At 42.8% G+C, this 16,282-nt stretch overlaps 1 protein-coding gene across 5 annotated transcripts in view; it reads right to left on the bottom strand.

Moving 5' to 3' along the window:
* braf (B-Raf proto-oncogene, serine/threonine kinase) overlaps window positions 1-16,282 on the bottom strand; it is a 119,896-nt gene that overhangs the window by 40,383 nt on the left and 63,231 nt on the right. For 3 of the 5 annotated variants that reach the window (XM_078220287.1, XM_078220288.1, XM_078220286.1), the window contains exons 6-11: window positions 14,477-14,625; window positions 11,562-11,681; window positions 9,800-9,959; window positions 8,907-8,946; window positions 6,250-6,369; window positions 916-1,058 (exon numbers count right to left, since the gene is read on the bottom strand). In XM_078220287.1, coding sequence (XP_078076413.1) covers window positions 916-1,058; window positions 6,250-6,369; window positions 8,907-8,946; window positions 9,800-9,959; window positions 11,562-11,681; window positions 14,477-14,625 — 732 coding nt within the window. The remainder of the gene's footprint in view (window positions 1-915; window positions 1,059-6,249; window positions 6,370-8,906; window positions 8,947-9,799; window positions 9,960-11,561; window positions 11,682-14,476; window positions 14,626-16,282) is intronic. The other 2 variants (XM_078220290.1, XM_078220289.1) reach the window with 1 other exon arrangement.

Genomic DNA, 16,282 nt, shown 5'->3' with positions numbered 1-16,282 from the left:
CAATTATTAAATAGCATTCATGATGGAAGCCCCATTTACTTTCTGACTCAACTCATAACAACTGCCATTCACACTTGTCTCTCTGTAAGGGCCAACATTTCAACCATTATTTTGCTCAAAGAATTTTGCAATATGCAGTGGGACATATGTCTTTCACTGTGAGCTCCCAAATAGCATGTTCTGAGTTCTAATCTCTCTACTGAAAGGCCTGACGCTTGATGTCTTAGACATCTTTCTTGAACTTTGGCAGGATGGTGTGCATTACTATGCCTTTCCATCAATGGGAGAAGATAATCAAGAGAATGAACAAGTTACCAAGATGGTCAGACAGATGTGGTACGGATATGGACTCATTAACAGCCACATGGAAATAGGTGGTGTTGGTATTCTGGAATGATGGAATTGAGTAGGCCAAAGGGCCTTTTGCATCATCTGAACATACCACTAATTAAACTCCACCTATGAGGTGAAACAAATTTGAAAATGGGCCAAGATTACAGAATCACAACTAACATCAATGGAAAAGGCATCTAACCACGAAGCACATCCATTCCATCTGATGTTTCTTCTCCCTCCAACTCCGTACCCCTACCCCTTCCATCTTGCCATGCCCACCCTTCGTAGCCCATGGAAGCTAAAAATCACTTTTGCCTCCCTTCAGGCCTGAGACTTTACCTGTTGATTGTGCAAATGGTCCAGCAAAGTAGTTTGGCCCCTCATCGCCATTATGCAAGAGAGAAAGAGAGAGAGGGAGAGAGAGAAAGAGAGCAAGCGAGACAGAGAGGGGAAGAGAGAGAGAGAGAATGAGAAAGAAAGAGAGAGAGAGATTGAGGGAGAGAGAGAAAGAGAGAGCAAGAGAGAGAGAGAGAGAAAGAGAGACACAGAAAGAGAGACAGAGAATGATCTGTTGCTTACCATCTTATTACGGTCTTCGGTTGATGAGGATGATGACTTCCTCTCTCTCGGCTGGGTACCAGGTGACTTCTGCAACGTTTTGACGCTAGTCAGAGAACCGGGCAGCGAAGCAGGTGGGGTGGCAGAGAGCCCCGACGTGGACCCTGGTTACATTTTTTTAATGGAAGTGTGCCAGGAGGGGTAGAGAGGAATCAAGAGATAAGAGAGAAAGTAGAATCATTACTACACCAAAGAGTCATCCAAAAAAGGCAAGGAGCTAAACTATAAAGTTGGACAGCCCATGCAGGGTACGACACTGGTGAATGATCTCGCAGCCAAAGTGGCTCCCAAGATAAGGAGTGACCATGCACATAACCGATGCTATACCTTTGATTAAGAGTTAAGGAGGGATAGAGAAAGAGAGAAGCGTGAAGCTATATCCGTTAACAGGAAATTTCCCGTTCATGTTGCAGTGAGTCAGCTAAAGCAGCAACTTGAAAAAGCACCTCGCCCTCTCTTGTTACTAACCCTGTGTAGTGGGTAAGCTGTTAGCGGGAGGTCAGGATTGCCGTGTAATTCAAACTCTTCAAGCTTTTGTGCCCATTTTCGATTGGAGCAAAAAATAAGACTGCAGAGTAGCTTGAGGTAAATATATTGGATGTCTTGACAGGAGTCCAGTAGGGCAGAAACCAATGTGCTTTATGACTGTTATTTTTAGGGAGAGTTTACAGTTGACAACTACAAATGTTACTTTTATTTAATTGAGGGGTCATGCTCAGACCACTACTGAGGATGACTACATATAACAAACAGACTCTCTGCCAGGACCACGTACAACAATAGTCAATAACAGGTGGCCTGCATGAGTGAGTTTCCAAACAAGGGAGTAGCTTGCTTTAGGATAGGCCCAAAAGTCAAACAGGTTGCTACACTTCATGACTGGATTCACATAGAAAAAAATGCTATTTGGCTCAGGGAGTAGCTAGCAACCTTGAAACTGTATCCAGCAGGAGCCAGCACTCATGGTACTGTACTCCAGGAAAATTCAGCACTGGCCGTACTGCACCCAGAAAGAGTCAGCAGTTTCATGGACTAACTACACACTCGTCTATTCATTAACTGTCCGCACAAGCAGCAAGAAATGTTCATTAGTTACGGTGACTGGAGTAAACATACTAGCTTGAAGAGTTAAGTATATTTCGAGCACAATCTCAGCACCTTTTGGTTTTGCACATCAGTCTCAGAGAATCCTTAGTGATAACCTGCTCTAAAAAGTGAGTACATTATTGGGAAAGAATGAAGGTAAAAAAGAACATTTAGAAAAATAATTCTTCCCCCACCCTCATCCCCAAAAAGCACAGAATACAAATGTGAGAAAGAGCACAATATGGAAACTGTGTGCCTTTCAATCTGGCTCAGACTGCATATCAAAACCACTTCAATTAAGGTCAATTCTGCATTTAGTTTATGAAAGATAAATTGCCTTCAAAACAATTTAAATAATAAAGAATTTTTTTCCAAAGCATTTACAATCGTGCTGATAATTTGTGTTAATGAGCAGTTTGATAACCCAGAGAAAAGGCACATCATCTCTATCACTAAACTTAAAGAGTGAGTCTAAATTATAAAACAGTGCAGGAATGTTTTCGACAAGGAAAACAGGTGATCAGAAGCAGTATTTTGTTTCTAGGCCTTGAGAAAATTCAATGTGATTCTTGTTTACCTCAGACTAAGATTTGTACAGCAGTGGCTTTCTCTCTGCTCTTCCCTCTTCAGATTCCCACCCCATCTCCTCTCCTGCTTTTCCTGATCCCAGGATATTGCTGCTAGCCATCTTCTTGTTGAAGGCCACAATCACAGAAGTAACTGCACAAAGTATGCAACGGGCTTGTGAAGAGCTTTGGGACATGTGGGAAGGACATCAAAGTTGCTCTCCATTCTTAAAAGTTACAAAGCCAATGCACACAGTGGACTGGACAGACCTGAATCCACCTTCTTGCCTGCTCTGAAAACCAAATTCAAATTGAATCCAATTCACGGTCCCCACAAGAGAGAAATACAAGATCCAAGCTGACAAGAAAAGGCATTGCACCCCCATCTTGAGCTTGATCCTAGCCAAAAGGTCTCCAAATGCAGGTTTGTTGACTCGTTGAGTGCTCATTCTCATTAAGGCTCCAGCCTTGATGTTCTAACATTGGAGCCCAAGCAAAGAGAGTAGGACAGGTGGAACCACAGATCCTGTGTCAAACTGTCTAGCTGGGCTAAAAATCATTTGCTATAACAGACACTAAAGGAATCTATGAACTATGGAGCAATGCAATCTACTGAACACAGCAACAATATTCCCCACAGGAGGGAGCAGCCAAATTCAAACTATTCTTAGTGCAAACAGGGGGTGGAATTACAATTCCTGATAAACATAGCAACGGCATCAAACAGACAATTGCACACTGACTTTATTGATTACTAATAAGCTGCAGGTAGGATCTCGCATTCAATGCTGTGCATTCAGAATCCACTGAATCCCTACAGTGCAAAAGAAGGCCATTCGACCTATCAAGTCTGCACTAACTCTCCAAAAGAGCATCTTACCCAGGTCTACTCAATGTGTATCCACCATCCCAAACATGGGCTTGTCCTTTGAAGTTATTCCGCAGAATAGCTGCCAATTTCTTCCCCATAACCCCACAAATGTAGCATGGCTAATCCCCCTAACCTAACATCTTTGGACACTAAGGGGCAATTTACCATGGCCAATCCACCTAACTTGCACATCTTTGGAGTGTGGGAGGAAACTCATACAGACTCAGGGAGCATGTGCAAACTCCACACAGCCACCCAAGGCCAGAATCAAATCTGGGTCCCTGGCAGTGTGAGGCAGCACTGCTAACCACTGTACCATCGTGCTGCCCCAACTATCACACACTGTTCAGCTAATAATCTCAAAAAGAAAAATAAATTCCAACATCCGGATAATATCAAACATTGGCTGCATCTAACAGGCAAAGGGTACTCCACCAGGCTATACCCAAACAGCAGGGATGGCCCTCATAACAACGTCCACTTAAATGCATCGCAAGTGCTATAAAACCTCCACCAAAAGCATTTCACAAAGGCACAGGTCAGTCATAGGCAGGAACAGAGAAAGAGGTTAAGAGGGCAATCGTGCATGTCAAAGAGTTAGATTGAGGAGGTGACTTAAGGTGGAGTTAACAAGGTGAAGTGGTTAGCTGCAGGTCGTGGGGTATACAGACTGAAGATCGTGCTCTCATGTGTGGCAGGTAGCTCCGTGAGGAAAGGAGACAGTGTACTGGGTGAGTTGGAGTTAATTTAGGGAATATCATGTTAGTCCAGAAGTGACACAGTCACAGTCACAAACTAGAATGGGATGCTCCTACTATGAACCAGAAAGAAATTAGGTGGAAGAAAGTGAAATTAATTTTTAAAACTGATTGATCTGCCACCTCCTATGCCACTTGTGGATTACACAGCTTGGAAATTGTTCATATTTTGCCAAGAAGCCGGCAGCTATTCTGCAGAATAACTTCAAATGATAAGCCCATGTTTGGAATGGCGGATAGGTTGAAAGTTCAGTTACCAGTGTAACCTGTGCCAAATGGCGGAGAACTAGGAACCCACTGGGTTGATTGGAGATTTGGAGACTGGGATGACTCCATTTTCTCTTCCTTTAGACAGGTGCCACAGAAATACTTTTTAAAAATCACCTTTGAAATCAACTCTGATCAACCAACAGAGATTCCTTTTTTAGGGGCTAGTCAAAAACTGAGATCAACTTATCCCAGTGCACTAACACCTGATATGAATTGGAGATAGGGCTTCCCTAAACTTCCCCAGCTGCAATACGATCATTCTCCTTCCTACAGGTCAGAGGAAGAGCACAGTCCATGCATAAACAAACACATCCAATAAAATAATACAATGGTAACATTTTTAACAAGTAGGCTGAGACAGCATATTTAATAACATATGGGCTTGTGCCATATACCACTTGTGCTCACCAACTTTGATGCTTTCTGCAGATCCCATTTGAAATGCCAACTTTCCACAGCTCCTGGCCAAACCAAAAACTGACTGCCACTCCACTACCACAATATTCTACCCTACATTTCTGGTTAGCTTCTTCCCACCCCAGAAAATGCGCTGACATTGACATAGCCTTGGGCATGTTTTGGAAGAGATTCTGGCATTGGTCTACAGATGAAAGGTCACAGAAACATTACCTCTGTTTCTCAGTTCACAGATACTGCTCTGACCTGCTGAACTGTTCCAGTATTTTCTGCTCTTAGTTCAAATTTCCCACATTTATAGCAATTTGCTTTTGTATAAAGTTTCTGGCGGCTTGTTTAGTGCATTGGCTAACATGTTCAATTTTATTTAATGTTTCCCATATGTTAAACAAGAGACAACCTTCAAGGTAGCACAGTAAATATAGGTTAGAGAAAATTAATCTCAACTGGTCAAATTTAAATTTTCATAATAGGGCATAAATAAATGTAAAACACCTGTTTTCTTTTCTCACAAGATCACTTTACTGCATTTAGTAATGTATATGTTACTTCAATCATTTCAAATGTGTAATATACACTGTTTCTCAGTCATGTAATTTTACATGGTCAGTGTCGGGTTATTATTTGTGGCTTTTGCTGCAGCAACCACAAGTGTTCTAACACTGTGTCTCTGTGACCAAGTTGAAGGAAGTGTGGGAAAAGTCTATTTTTATGCATGTTTACCACAGCAGCCAATGTGACTTTTAAATACATGCATACGTGTTAATGATTTGTTAACTATATTGTTACGTTTTACAGGTAAAGGACATTGTTTAATTAAGTGCCCAGAGCACTTGTAAAGAGAGACTGCTGGAACACGGATACTAGGTATAGGAAATAGACATATGTGAGACTGCATTCTGTAAATCAATCTATCAAGTATTAGTGTTTGATTTCATATTCTTACGTTATTAATCTTAGGACGTATATCATTTAAAGGCTTGATTTCCATGATGTTTACATTAGCATTTAATAGAAGGGCAGCCGGAGAATCACTCATGTGTTAAGCCCTGGTTAGGATTCGGCTTGCTCATGTTCTTATTGTCCACACATCTGCTGTTTCTAATGAACAATGTTTATGACTGGATGAACCTTCTCTTGCCAGGCCTCAGTTCAATACTGCTTCTGATCGAGCTTCCTGTTCCACAGTTCCTGTACACAATGGGGTCCGTGGAGTGGACATGAATTTCAGGTGGAGAAGCAGCAGTGAGAGAATCGGTGCGGTGCAATGTAAATGTTTGTGAGGGAGCGTGCACAGGTGGGTAAGCGAGGAGAGGTGCCCATGTACCTCTGAATACGGGACCAGGTTCAAAATCAAAGACAATGTCATTGGGGTAAGATTGCAACAAAGGGCTGGGAGTCCGGGAGCGGTACTTCCTGAGGCACCTGACCGGCTGCGTCAAGGGGGCTGCGGGAAGAGAAAAGAAAAGGAGTAAAGGAGCAGGAATGAAAATCCCTGCAATAGGGTTCTTTCTTATTGGATAGAGAAAAAAATATTCAAAAGGGCAAAAGAAGTCTTGTGTACTATAGTAGGGTTTCTGCAGGGGGATCTTCCCTGTTTCGTACAGTGCATGTCCATCAACATTTTTTTCTAATCAGAACAGAGACAAAAGTTCTTATACCTGCAGTGTTCTCAATGTACCCATGACAGCCAAGATAAACTGCCTTGGGAACATACAAGTGGGCAGACATCAGAGCCTTTTCAGAACAACTGCTACAGCTAAACTCTACCTAATGTATTGGAGCTGTGTCAGGTGGAGAAGGTCATGCGTTATTTTAGTGCAAAATTTGCACTGCCAGAAAGGAATCATGTACTTAAATGAGCTAATGCTCAGTTTTAAATTCTTTCCTATTTTGCCTTAAAAAAAATAGGTGAAACTCTTTGTGGTTGCTATTTGTGATCTTGCTAATTCCATTGGGGTTCAGCAGCAGGACTAAGCAAGAATGAGCCAGATTTTAATCACAGCTCTGACAATCACCTTAAAACTAACTCAAATTCCCTCTGCCTCAACTCACCCAGAATAGAAGTAACACAGGTTCTGAGATAAATTAATATTGTAGTTACAAATTCCTAATGAACACTCTTCCAGTGTCTCAACTGATAAAGGCAGTGTAACTGAACCAACACAGGCCACAAGGAATGTCAAACGCACTAGGAAACCTGTAGCAGGTGAGGAACAGCTCACTGGCTTCCCATTCCCTCCAGGATAAACATCTGGTTCTAGTTTAGCAGGCAGGAGGAGTGGGAGATTATTAATGAAAATGAGGAAGTGACAGTGAGAATATCTAGCTGCCCATCAAAGTTAATCTCTCAATTCCTTTCCTTCATCAGCAGATACTCAGCTTTTGAAATAGTTCCTAAAATTTCAGTGAAGTATAACCATGGGTAATTGCTCCTTTAAAATAATGCGAAGTCTGGACTGTGACAAATTAGCCCGGGGTGGGGGTTGGATGGTGGACTGGGGGAGTTAAAGGCAACTGTGGAATCAAGAATGTCACATTAAAAATATAGACTGAGCCGTGATCATTTTTTAGTGAACTAGATGAGCTTTTACAACAATCAGTTTTAGTTTCATGGGCATCTTTACTGAGACTAACTTGATATTACATATTTGTTACATGACCTTTATTACAGATTTATAACTGAATTCCACAGCTGCTGTCGTTCCCAGAGCATTATCCTGGGCCTCTGGAATCCTAGTCCAGTGACATTACCACTATGGCACCATCTCCAGCCCTATATTTTGAATAAATTAGAGCCAGCATTGGCTCCTCACTTGCGCACATACACTAGCACTGGCTGCAGGTTTGACTGCCCAGTTCCAGATTACAAAACAGAGCATGACAGTCTTTTATATCTGCATCAAATCAAGATAGAATACACGGAGAGCCCACAGGTTTACCAAACAAGTTACTGAACCACACAGACCCAGTGATCGTCTCTTGCCTATGCTGAGCTAACTCATTGCAACACAGCTGGGGCTCTGCAATTGGCCTTAGTTACCCGGTGATAGGGAAGGTGTCTTTTTGCATTAAAAAGGCAGCTAAGATTCCTTCTCCTCGTCACTAGTTAAGGATAGCTGCTGGAATGTGAATAGGCAAAAAAACAATGAGGCAGGTTTGGGCTCATGTCTGCACCCTGTGTGGTCCAACCCATAATTAGTCTCTCAAATGGAGAACACTTGGGGTGAATTAAGAGGTCACGTCATTCTCTTGCAAGGAGTCAGTACCTTGCCAATGAACCAAGAGGGGAACGTAAAAGCAACAAAGAAAAACTATAAATGGCGGAGAGATACCAGAGGTGCAAACATGTTGAATTTTAAAGTAGGAAGGTATCAGGGCATTACCACATCAGGTAATGGCATTTTGAAGGACTTGCTGTTTTAATACCTGCATTAGTACCTCTTTGCACGGTCCGAAAGGGTTTTCATTGTATGACTATTTCATTACTCCTCCAATAAATTGACTGACATTGACTCTAGCATTCAGTTGAAATTTACACTCCATTAATAAGGGACTACATTGGCAGTATTCAGAATAAGCAGAATTTCCTTTGCCTGTTGGGTGAAATATATTCCCTGTGGACACCAACCCATAGCATAATCTCCCATAATATGGTTCCACACAGCAGCAAATTGGCATCGCCACTCAGGGCACACATAGGAAATGGAAAAGTGCTACCTTAGCACAATAAAGGAAGGTCTTTTGACAAATGTTGCTGGGAAGGGGGCTTTATTCTGCATTTAACTTTCCGCAACAGTGTTGCATTATCCCAGCATGAACCCTTCACCTCAAGGAGTACAAAATTCACGTGAAAAATAATTTGAGGCGGATAAAAGACAATGAACATACTAAGCCATGAAAATCTTGACGTTTCCTTAAAATCTCCACTCAAGAAACCTGCAAACTCTCAGGGGAACAAAGTGTGACAGAACACCTTCTTACCTCCATCGTTGCGCTGTAGACCCTGATCTCGGATCAGACCCTAAGAGGCAAGGAGCAAAGGTTAGTTGGATACATTCATATTTTTGAGGGCTCCTGGGTGAAGTTAGGTTACTGAGGAGGATGAGTTTCTGTTACAAAGCCCCAAGAAAGGTGGTCCGAGGGTTGGAAAGGACCACGGTTTCCATTCCTGCCATCCACCTGCATGCCCTGCCCAACGAGAGCCAAGAGCCTCAATGGTTGATACTACAATTGAGAATTGGGTTAGGGAGAAGATGTGAGAAAAAAATAACCATAGTTCCCACGAGTGAATGCTACACGTTCATCCTTGTTGGAAAGGGCACGGTTCTGGGCAGATTAGCACCTCAGCTGATGCCCCATGCTGGAATGGCCTCCCTACCCTTAATAGCTAGGATTACATAACATGAGAACGCAACTGACATCTGTGGCACCATAGTCCAAGAAGTCAACACTTTCAGGTATGGCGGCTAAAGGCAAAAAAATGAACAAAATGGCGGGGGGGGGGGGGGGGGGGGGGGGGAAAGAAGATTACCACATAATCACATTTGTGAGATGTTAGTTTGAGTGGTAATATTAGCCAGGACACTGGGGAAAACTCTCCTGATGTTCTTCAATTAGGGGCCATGGGATGTTTTGCCTGAGAACATCTCATCTAAAAGATGGAACCTCCAACAGTGCAGCGTTCCCTGGCTACAGCAATGAAGTGTTAGCTTAGGCTGAAGCTTCTGGAGGTTGAACTCAACATCTGACTCAGAGGAGAGAGCGCTATCACTGAGTTCTGGTCAACACCATAAAGCGATTGCCCTGAGATCACTGTCCCTCCCCCTACCTTTTTACAACCATAGTTAGCGTTGGGGTGGTGTGAGGATACTTACATCAATATTGACCTGCTCGATTGTGTTGAGGTGTACATTTGGTGCAGAGGACGATCGGTCTCGCTGCCCAAACTGATTGCGTTGGTCTTCCTCCCCTGGTCTGAAAGGCTGTGGGATTGGAATCGACTTTGTTGGGGAGGCGGCTGGGTGGGATAGGGACCTGAAAATACAAAATGCCTTTATATTCTTGCTCTCAACGGCAGCGTGCTCTCTCCTGCTTTGCTCTACTGTCCTGACTCAGACTGAGGTCTGGGTCCACGTGCATCAGTGGCTCAATCTGATAGCTTAACCTAGCTGCTATTCTGAGAGCGAGTATCACAAGGTTATTCAACCGAGAGAAGTGGTTATGACAAAGAGCACCGAACTCTGGCTGGTTTCTCTTTTGCCAAACTGGGGTTGATGAGATAAGAGTTCAGCATCTAATGGACTCAAAGCAGAAACTGATCCTCCTTGATCAGTGTGGTATAGCAACGCCACACATGATATAATGTTCAGACTGGCATTTCCACGCTCTCTGGGAAAGCAGTTAAGTCGCAAATCACACTGTACTAAATGTCAGCATCATTGGCATTTCTCTCTAGGAGGTCACACGTCTATATATTACATCTGTCCATTATGCATTCCACAAAATCACAGAATGGTTACTGAAGGGGGACTTTTGACAACAGTAATTCAGCTGGTATGCATTCCTTGAAATAGTAGATTTTTCTTTGGATTCTGGACTGGTTCCTACAGATTGGAGGGTAGCTAATGTAAGCCTGATATTCAAAAGGGGAGGTAGAGAGAAAACAGGGAACTATAGACCAGTGAGCCTAACGTCAGTACTAGCGAAGTTGCCAGAGTCCATTATCAAGGATTTCATAACTTAGCATTTGGAAGACAGTGGTATAATTAGACAAAGTCAGAATGGATTTACAAAAGGGAAATCACGGTTGACGAATCTATTGGAATTCTTTAAAGAGAACCAGTGGATGTGGTTTATTTAGACTTTCAAAAGGCTTTTGACAAAGTCACACATAACAGACTACTCACATTGGGATTGCAGATAATATCTTGAGATGGATAGAAAGCTGGCTAGCAGGTAGGAAGCAAAGATGGGTCTTTTTCTGATTGGCAGTCAGTGACTAGTGGCATTCCACAGGAATCTGTGGTAGGACCCCAACCGTTCACATTATATATTAATGATTTGGAAGAGAGAACTGAATGTATTATCTCCAAATTTGCAAATGATACAAAGTTTGGTGGGAAGGTAAGCTGTGAGGAAGATGCAGAGATGCTTCAGTGTGATTTGGACAGGCCGAGTGTGTGGGCATCTGCATGGCAGATGCAGCATAATGTAGATAAATGTGAGGTTACCCACTATTGTAGCAATAATAGGAAGTCAGGTTATTACTTGAATCCAGGGAATAGATGCAGTAAACCAAAACTACTGACTTCGGCAGGAGACTCGAGGTTGATGCAGAATGGAGGGGGAGGGACAGATGCAAGGGATAGGCGTGAGGAGTAGGGGTTGGGCGCGAGGGGCGGGGACAGCAGTGATAACATCCTTAAGCTCAGCCACTGTTTCCTGCGTCAATAGTGCAAATGGCGGTCAAACATTGATGGCAAATGTCCTGGTGAATCATCAAGCCGTTCACCACTCTCGAGCTCACAACTGGTGGAACAGTTGTGGCACTGACAAAGCAAACTTAAAAGCCACAATGCTTGGAGAAATAAAATGCACCATGTGAGAGAGAGAGAGAGATTCCTGCAAAGGACTTACCCTGTGGAATCGGAGGGTGGGACTGAAGGATACATCCCCGAGCCAGGTGGAGTTGTTCCGGATGATACGTCATCTTGTGTAATGGGATGGTTCTCATAGATTCGGGAAAGGATTAACAAACTGGAGGAAGATAGACAAAGGAAAAGCCAGGGGAAACAAAGGGATGGGAAAAAGTTAGAAAATCTCAGCAAACTGCAGCAATTTATTTTTTTGCTCGATTGACAAAATCAACACACACTGCTGCACAAGTGGCTAAAAAGAAATACAGAAAACTTGTATTTATATCAGGACATCTGAAAGTGGTTAAGAGCCAATGAAACACTTTTGAAATTTAGTCACTATTCAGTTATGGGGGAACATGACAGGCAATTTAAGCAGCCACAAACAGATAATGAGATATAAGACCAGATAATCTGTTTTGTGAAGTTAGCTAAGGGAACAATATTGTTGAGGACGTGAAGGAGAGCTCCCTATTCTTCTTCAAATGGCACCATAGGACCTTTTCTGCCTGATAGGATCAATAGGGCCTCGATTTAGTTAGCATCTCATCCACCAAATAGCACTTACTCGTGGTGCCTGCCTGGATTATTTGTTCAAGTCTTTGGAAGTGGGGCTTAAACCCACAATCTTCTGACTCAGAAACAAAATTCCACAGAGCCACAATTGGATATCTACGTTTGGTCAAAACAAGGAAATTCCTTCCAGACTTCAGTAATGTGTAGTGATACATCTGAGTTTTACTGAAGTCCATGTGGAGAAATACAAGTAAAGGTCATGTGCTTGCAAATCTGGATTGTCTCTGGAGTGAGTTGCATATGATTAGGAGCAAGCACTGATCATTTACACCTCAGTTATGATTGGGAACAATGTGATGTGACAATATAGGACTATCAAACGTGAAATACGCGGTGCATGAATTGTACTTCCCCACCCCCTCCTGCATTATTTTTAAAGAATGCTTGAAGAATAAGCATACAATTTTAAATTAATAAAGTTGTTCTATGTTCCTCAAACAAAGCTGCACTGCCCATCCCAAGCTGCTCTGGGATGTCAATGAGCTTCGCTGGGACCATAACATGATTACGAGTAATAGGTGAAGGCCCAGACAAGATGTGGTGGCAGGTTCCCTTCTCTGAACCAGTTGGGTTTCTACAACAATCCTTCTCATGGCCACAAATTACTAAATTAATTGAACTCAAGTTCACAACTTGGCCAGTGGGAGTTTTGAACTCACATGGAAGAATGTGAGAAATAGGAACAGAAGGAGGCCATTCAGCCTCTCACAGCTGCTCTGGGATGTCAATGAGCTTCGCTGGGACCATAACATGATTACGAGTAATAGGTGAAGGCCCAGACAAGATGTGGTGGCAGGTTCCCTTCTCTGAACCAGTTGGGTTTCTACAACAATCCTTCTCGTGGCCACAAATTACTAAATTAATTGAACTCAAGTTCACAACTTGGCCAGTGGGAGTTTTGAACTCACATGGAAGAATGTGAGAAATAGGAACAGAAGGAGGCCATTCAGCCTCTCACAACTGCTCTGTCATTCAATAAGATCATCTATCACACCAATGCCAATATCCACTGATTCACATTAACTGAAACACCCATTAATCATTCACTCAAATATACTCAACGACTGAGCAGCCAAAGCTCTCTAGGGTAGAGAATTCCTAAAGTTCACAATCCTTAGTGTGAAGACATTTCTCATCTCTCTCCTAAATGGCCAACCTTTTATTCGGAGATGTATCCCTAGTTCTTGACTAGTGCCATGGGATTCAGCCTCCCATCATTTATCCTATCAAGACCCTTGAGAAAATGATTTTACTCTCCAAAGGTTATCTCTCATTCTTCAAAACTATTGGAAAAATAGGCCTAGTCTATGCAATCTCTCCTCTTAAAAGTCAATCTCCTCATCCCAGGAATCAGATGGGCACTAAGATAAATATGAATTCCTGGGGTAAGGAAATCAAAACTACACACAGTACTCCAAGGGTGATCTCACCAAGATCCTATACAATTTTTAAAGTTTTTAATTTATTCTTTCATGAGATGTGGACATCGCTGACAAGGCCAGCATTTGTTGCCCATTCCTAATTAACCTTGAGTTTGCTAGGCTATTTCAGAGGGCAATTAAGAGTCAACCATAGGTCAGACCAGGTAAGGAATGCAGATCTCCTTTCCAGGAATCAGATTGGCTTTTACAACAATCAATGATAGTTGTCATCATCACCATTATGGAGACAAACTTAACATACCAGATTATTTTAACTTAAATTCCACTAGCTGCTGTGGTGGAATTTGAAGCCCTGACCTCCAGGTAATGAATTTGGTCCTCTGGATTACTAACCCAATTATGCCACCAACTCCCCTAATCGTAGTATGATTTATTTACTCTAACTCACCTTAGAATAAAAGGGTAACAAGATAGCTTTCCTAATTGCTTGCTGTGCCTTCATGTTGACGTTCTGTGATTCATGTGCAGATAACTCTGAACAATATAATTTTCCAGTCTCTCACCATTTAGAAGATATTCTGCTTTTTTATTTTTCCTACTATCATGTAGGTTCCCCATATCCCTTTGCATCCTCTATATGGCTTGCTTTCCCATCTGACTTTGTACTGTCAACAAACTTGGGTACATTACACTCACCTCACCCAAGTCATCTTTTATACAAGTTAGGGATGAGAGTTACCAGCTATCTTCCGGATTTCATAAGCCGATCAGACGAAAGCTATGGAAAGATACTGATTGCTCGCAGTGACCTATACCTTAGGCTGCCCAATTAGAAGGGGTCATCCAAAGTCAATTCTAAAATTGCCCCAGACTGGTCTCACTCAATATATCATCCAAAGACATTCTTTCCTCAGCCCCTGATGACCCAGTGCCTCTTTGGTTGTGTGGTTGTACTTACTCTAGCTGGTCAATGTTGACACACATAAGGGGCACCTCCGTGCTGCAGCGTTGGTGGAATTTGTACCCACATGTCTGACAACGGAAACCCTGGAACAGCAGCTTACGGCAAAAATCGCAGAACGCCAGCGTGAAAAAAGTCTTTCGAACCTGAATGGGGAAATAATAAAAATTATAGACTGACAGGAGGAATGCCCCAGATACAATAAATTCAATACAGCTTTCAGCAGAGTCAGTGTTGAGGTCAGTTTCATATAGGAAGCATTGAATTGGTGCCTCAGTTAATGAAATGCTTATTCTTCTGCAGACAGTGACAGAGTGCAGGGACAGGTTGAAAGGTGACACAAGGCTGCCCAGAACTGTCATCTCTGCTTATTTGGCCATTTCTATTTTAGCAAGGACACTGGATCAGACACCTATGTCTGATGACTATGTTGCATTGAGATCTCAGCAAATGCTAATTTAAAAACATTTTTTAAAAATGGAATGTCAGCTTCACTGGTTAGTCCAGCATTTGCTGCCCAACACAAACTGCCCTCGAGACGGTGGTGGTGAGCTGCCTTCTTGAACTACAGCAGTTCATGCAGTATAGGTACACCCACAGTGTTGTAAGGGAGGGAGTTTCAGGATTTTGCGCTAGTGACAAGTGAACGAACAATATATTTCCTAGTCAGGATGGTGTGTGGCTTGGAGCAGAACCTGCAGGTGGAGGTGTTCCCATGTACTTGCTGCCCTTATCCTTCTAGGTGGTAGAGGTCACATTTTGGAAGGTGCTGTCGAAGGAGCCTTGCAAGTTGTTGCAGTGCATCTAGTAGATAGTATACACTGCTGCCACTGTGTGTCAGTGGTGGAGGGAGTGAGTGTTTTGGATGGGGTGCAAATAAACTGGATTGCTTTGTCCTGGATGTTGTTGAGCTTCTTGATTGTTGTTGGAAGTGCACTCTTCTAGCAAGGGGAGTGTATTCCATCACACTCCTTGCCTATATGAGTGCAGCCCCAACAACACTCAAGAAGCTTGGCACCAAGACAAAGCAGCCCGCTTGATTGCAACCCCTTCCACAAACATTAAATCCCTCCACCGCTAACAAACAGTGGCAGCCATGTGTACCATCTACAAGATGTACTGCAGGAACTCACTAAGGTTTCTTGGGCAGCACCTTTCAAACCCACAACCACTACCATTTAGAAGGACAAGAGCAGCAGAACACCACTACCTAGAGGTTCCCCTCCAAATCACTCACCAACTTGACTTGGGAATATATTGTTGTTCCTTCATTGTCATTGGTCAAAATCCTGCAATTCCCTCCCTAACAGCACTGTGGGTGCACCTATACCTCAGCGGTTCAAGAAGGCAACTCATCGCCAAGTTCTCAAGGGCAATTAGGGATGGGCAATAAATGCTGGCCTGGCCAACACTGCCCACATCCTGTAAAATAAATTTTCAAAAAGGTTGAGATAGAAAGCTGGAAACTATAGGCTAGCTAGTATAACATCTGTTATTAGGAAAATGCTTAGTGTGGGGGAGATACTGAGAGAATGCTTCCCCTCATGTGGCAACCTATAACTAGGGGACAGAGTTCCAAGCAAGGGTTTTAAGTCAGAGATAAGGAGGAATTTCTTCTCTCACAGATCGCTAATCTTTGGAATTCACTTCCCCAGAAAGCAGTGGAGGCTGGGCTATTGAATACATTCAAGGCTGACTTAGATAGATTTTTGATTGACAAGGGAGTGAAGGATTATGTGGGGCAGGCAAGGAAATGGAGTTAAAGCCACAACCAGCTCAGCCACGATTTTATTGAATGATGGT

This window comes from Mustelus asterias, chromosome 9 (genome assembly GCF_964213995.1).
Source record: "Mustelus asterias chromosome 9, sMusAst1.hap1.1, whole genome shotgun sequence".
Classification (NCBI taxonomy): Eukaryota; Metazoa; Chordata; class Chondrichthyes; order Carcharhiniformes; family Triakidae; genus Mustelus; species Mustelus asterias.
This window is presented reverse-complemented; position numbering and strand designations above follow the sequence as displayed.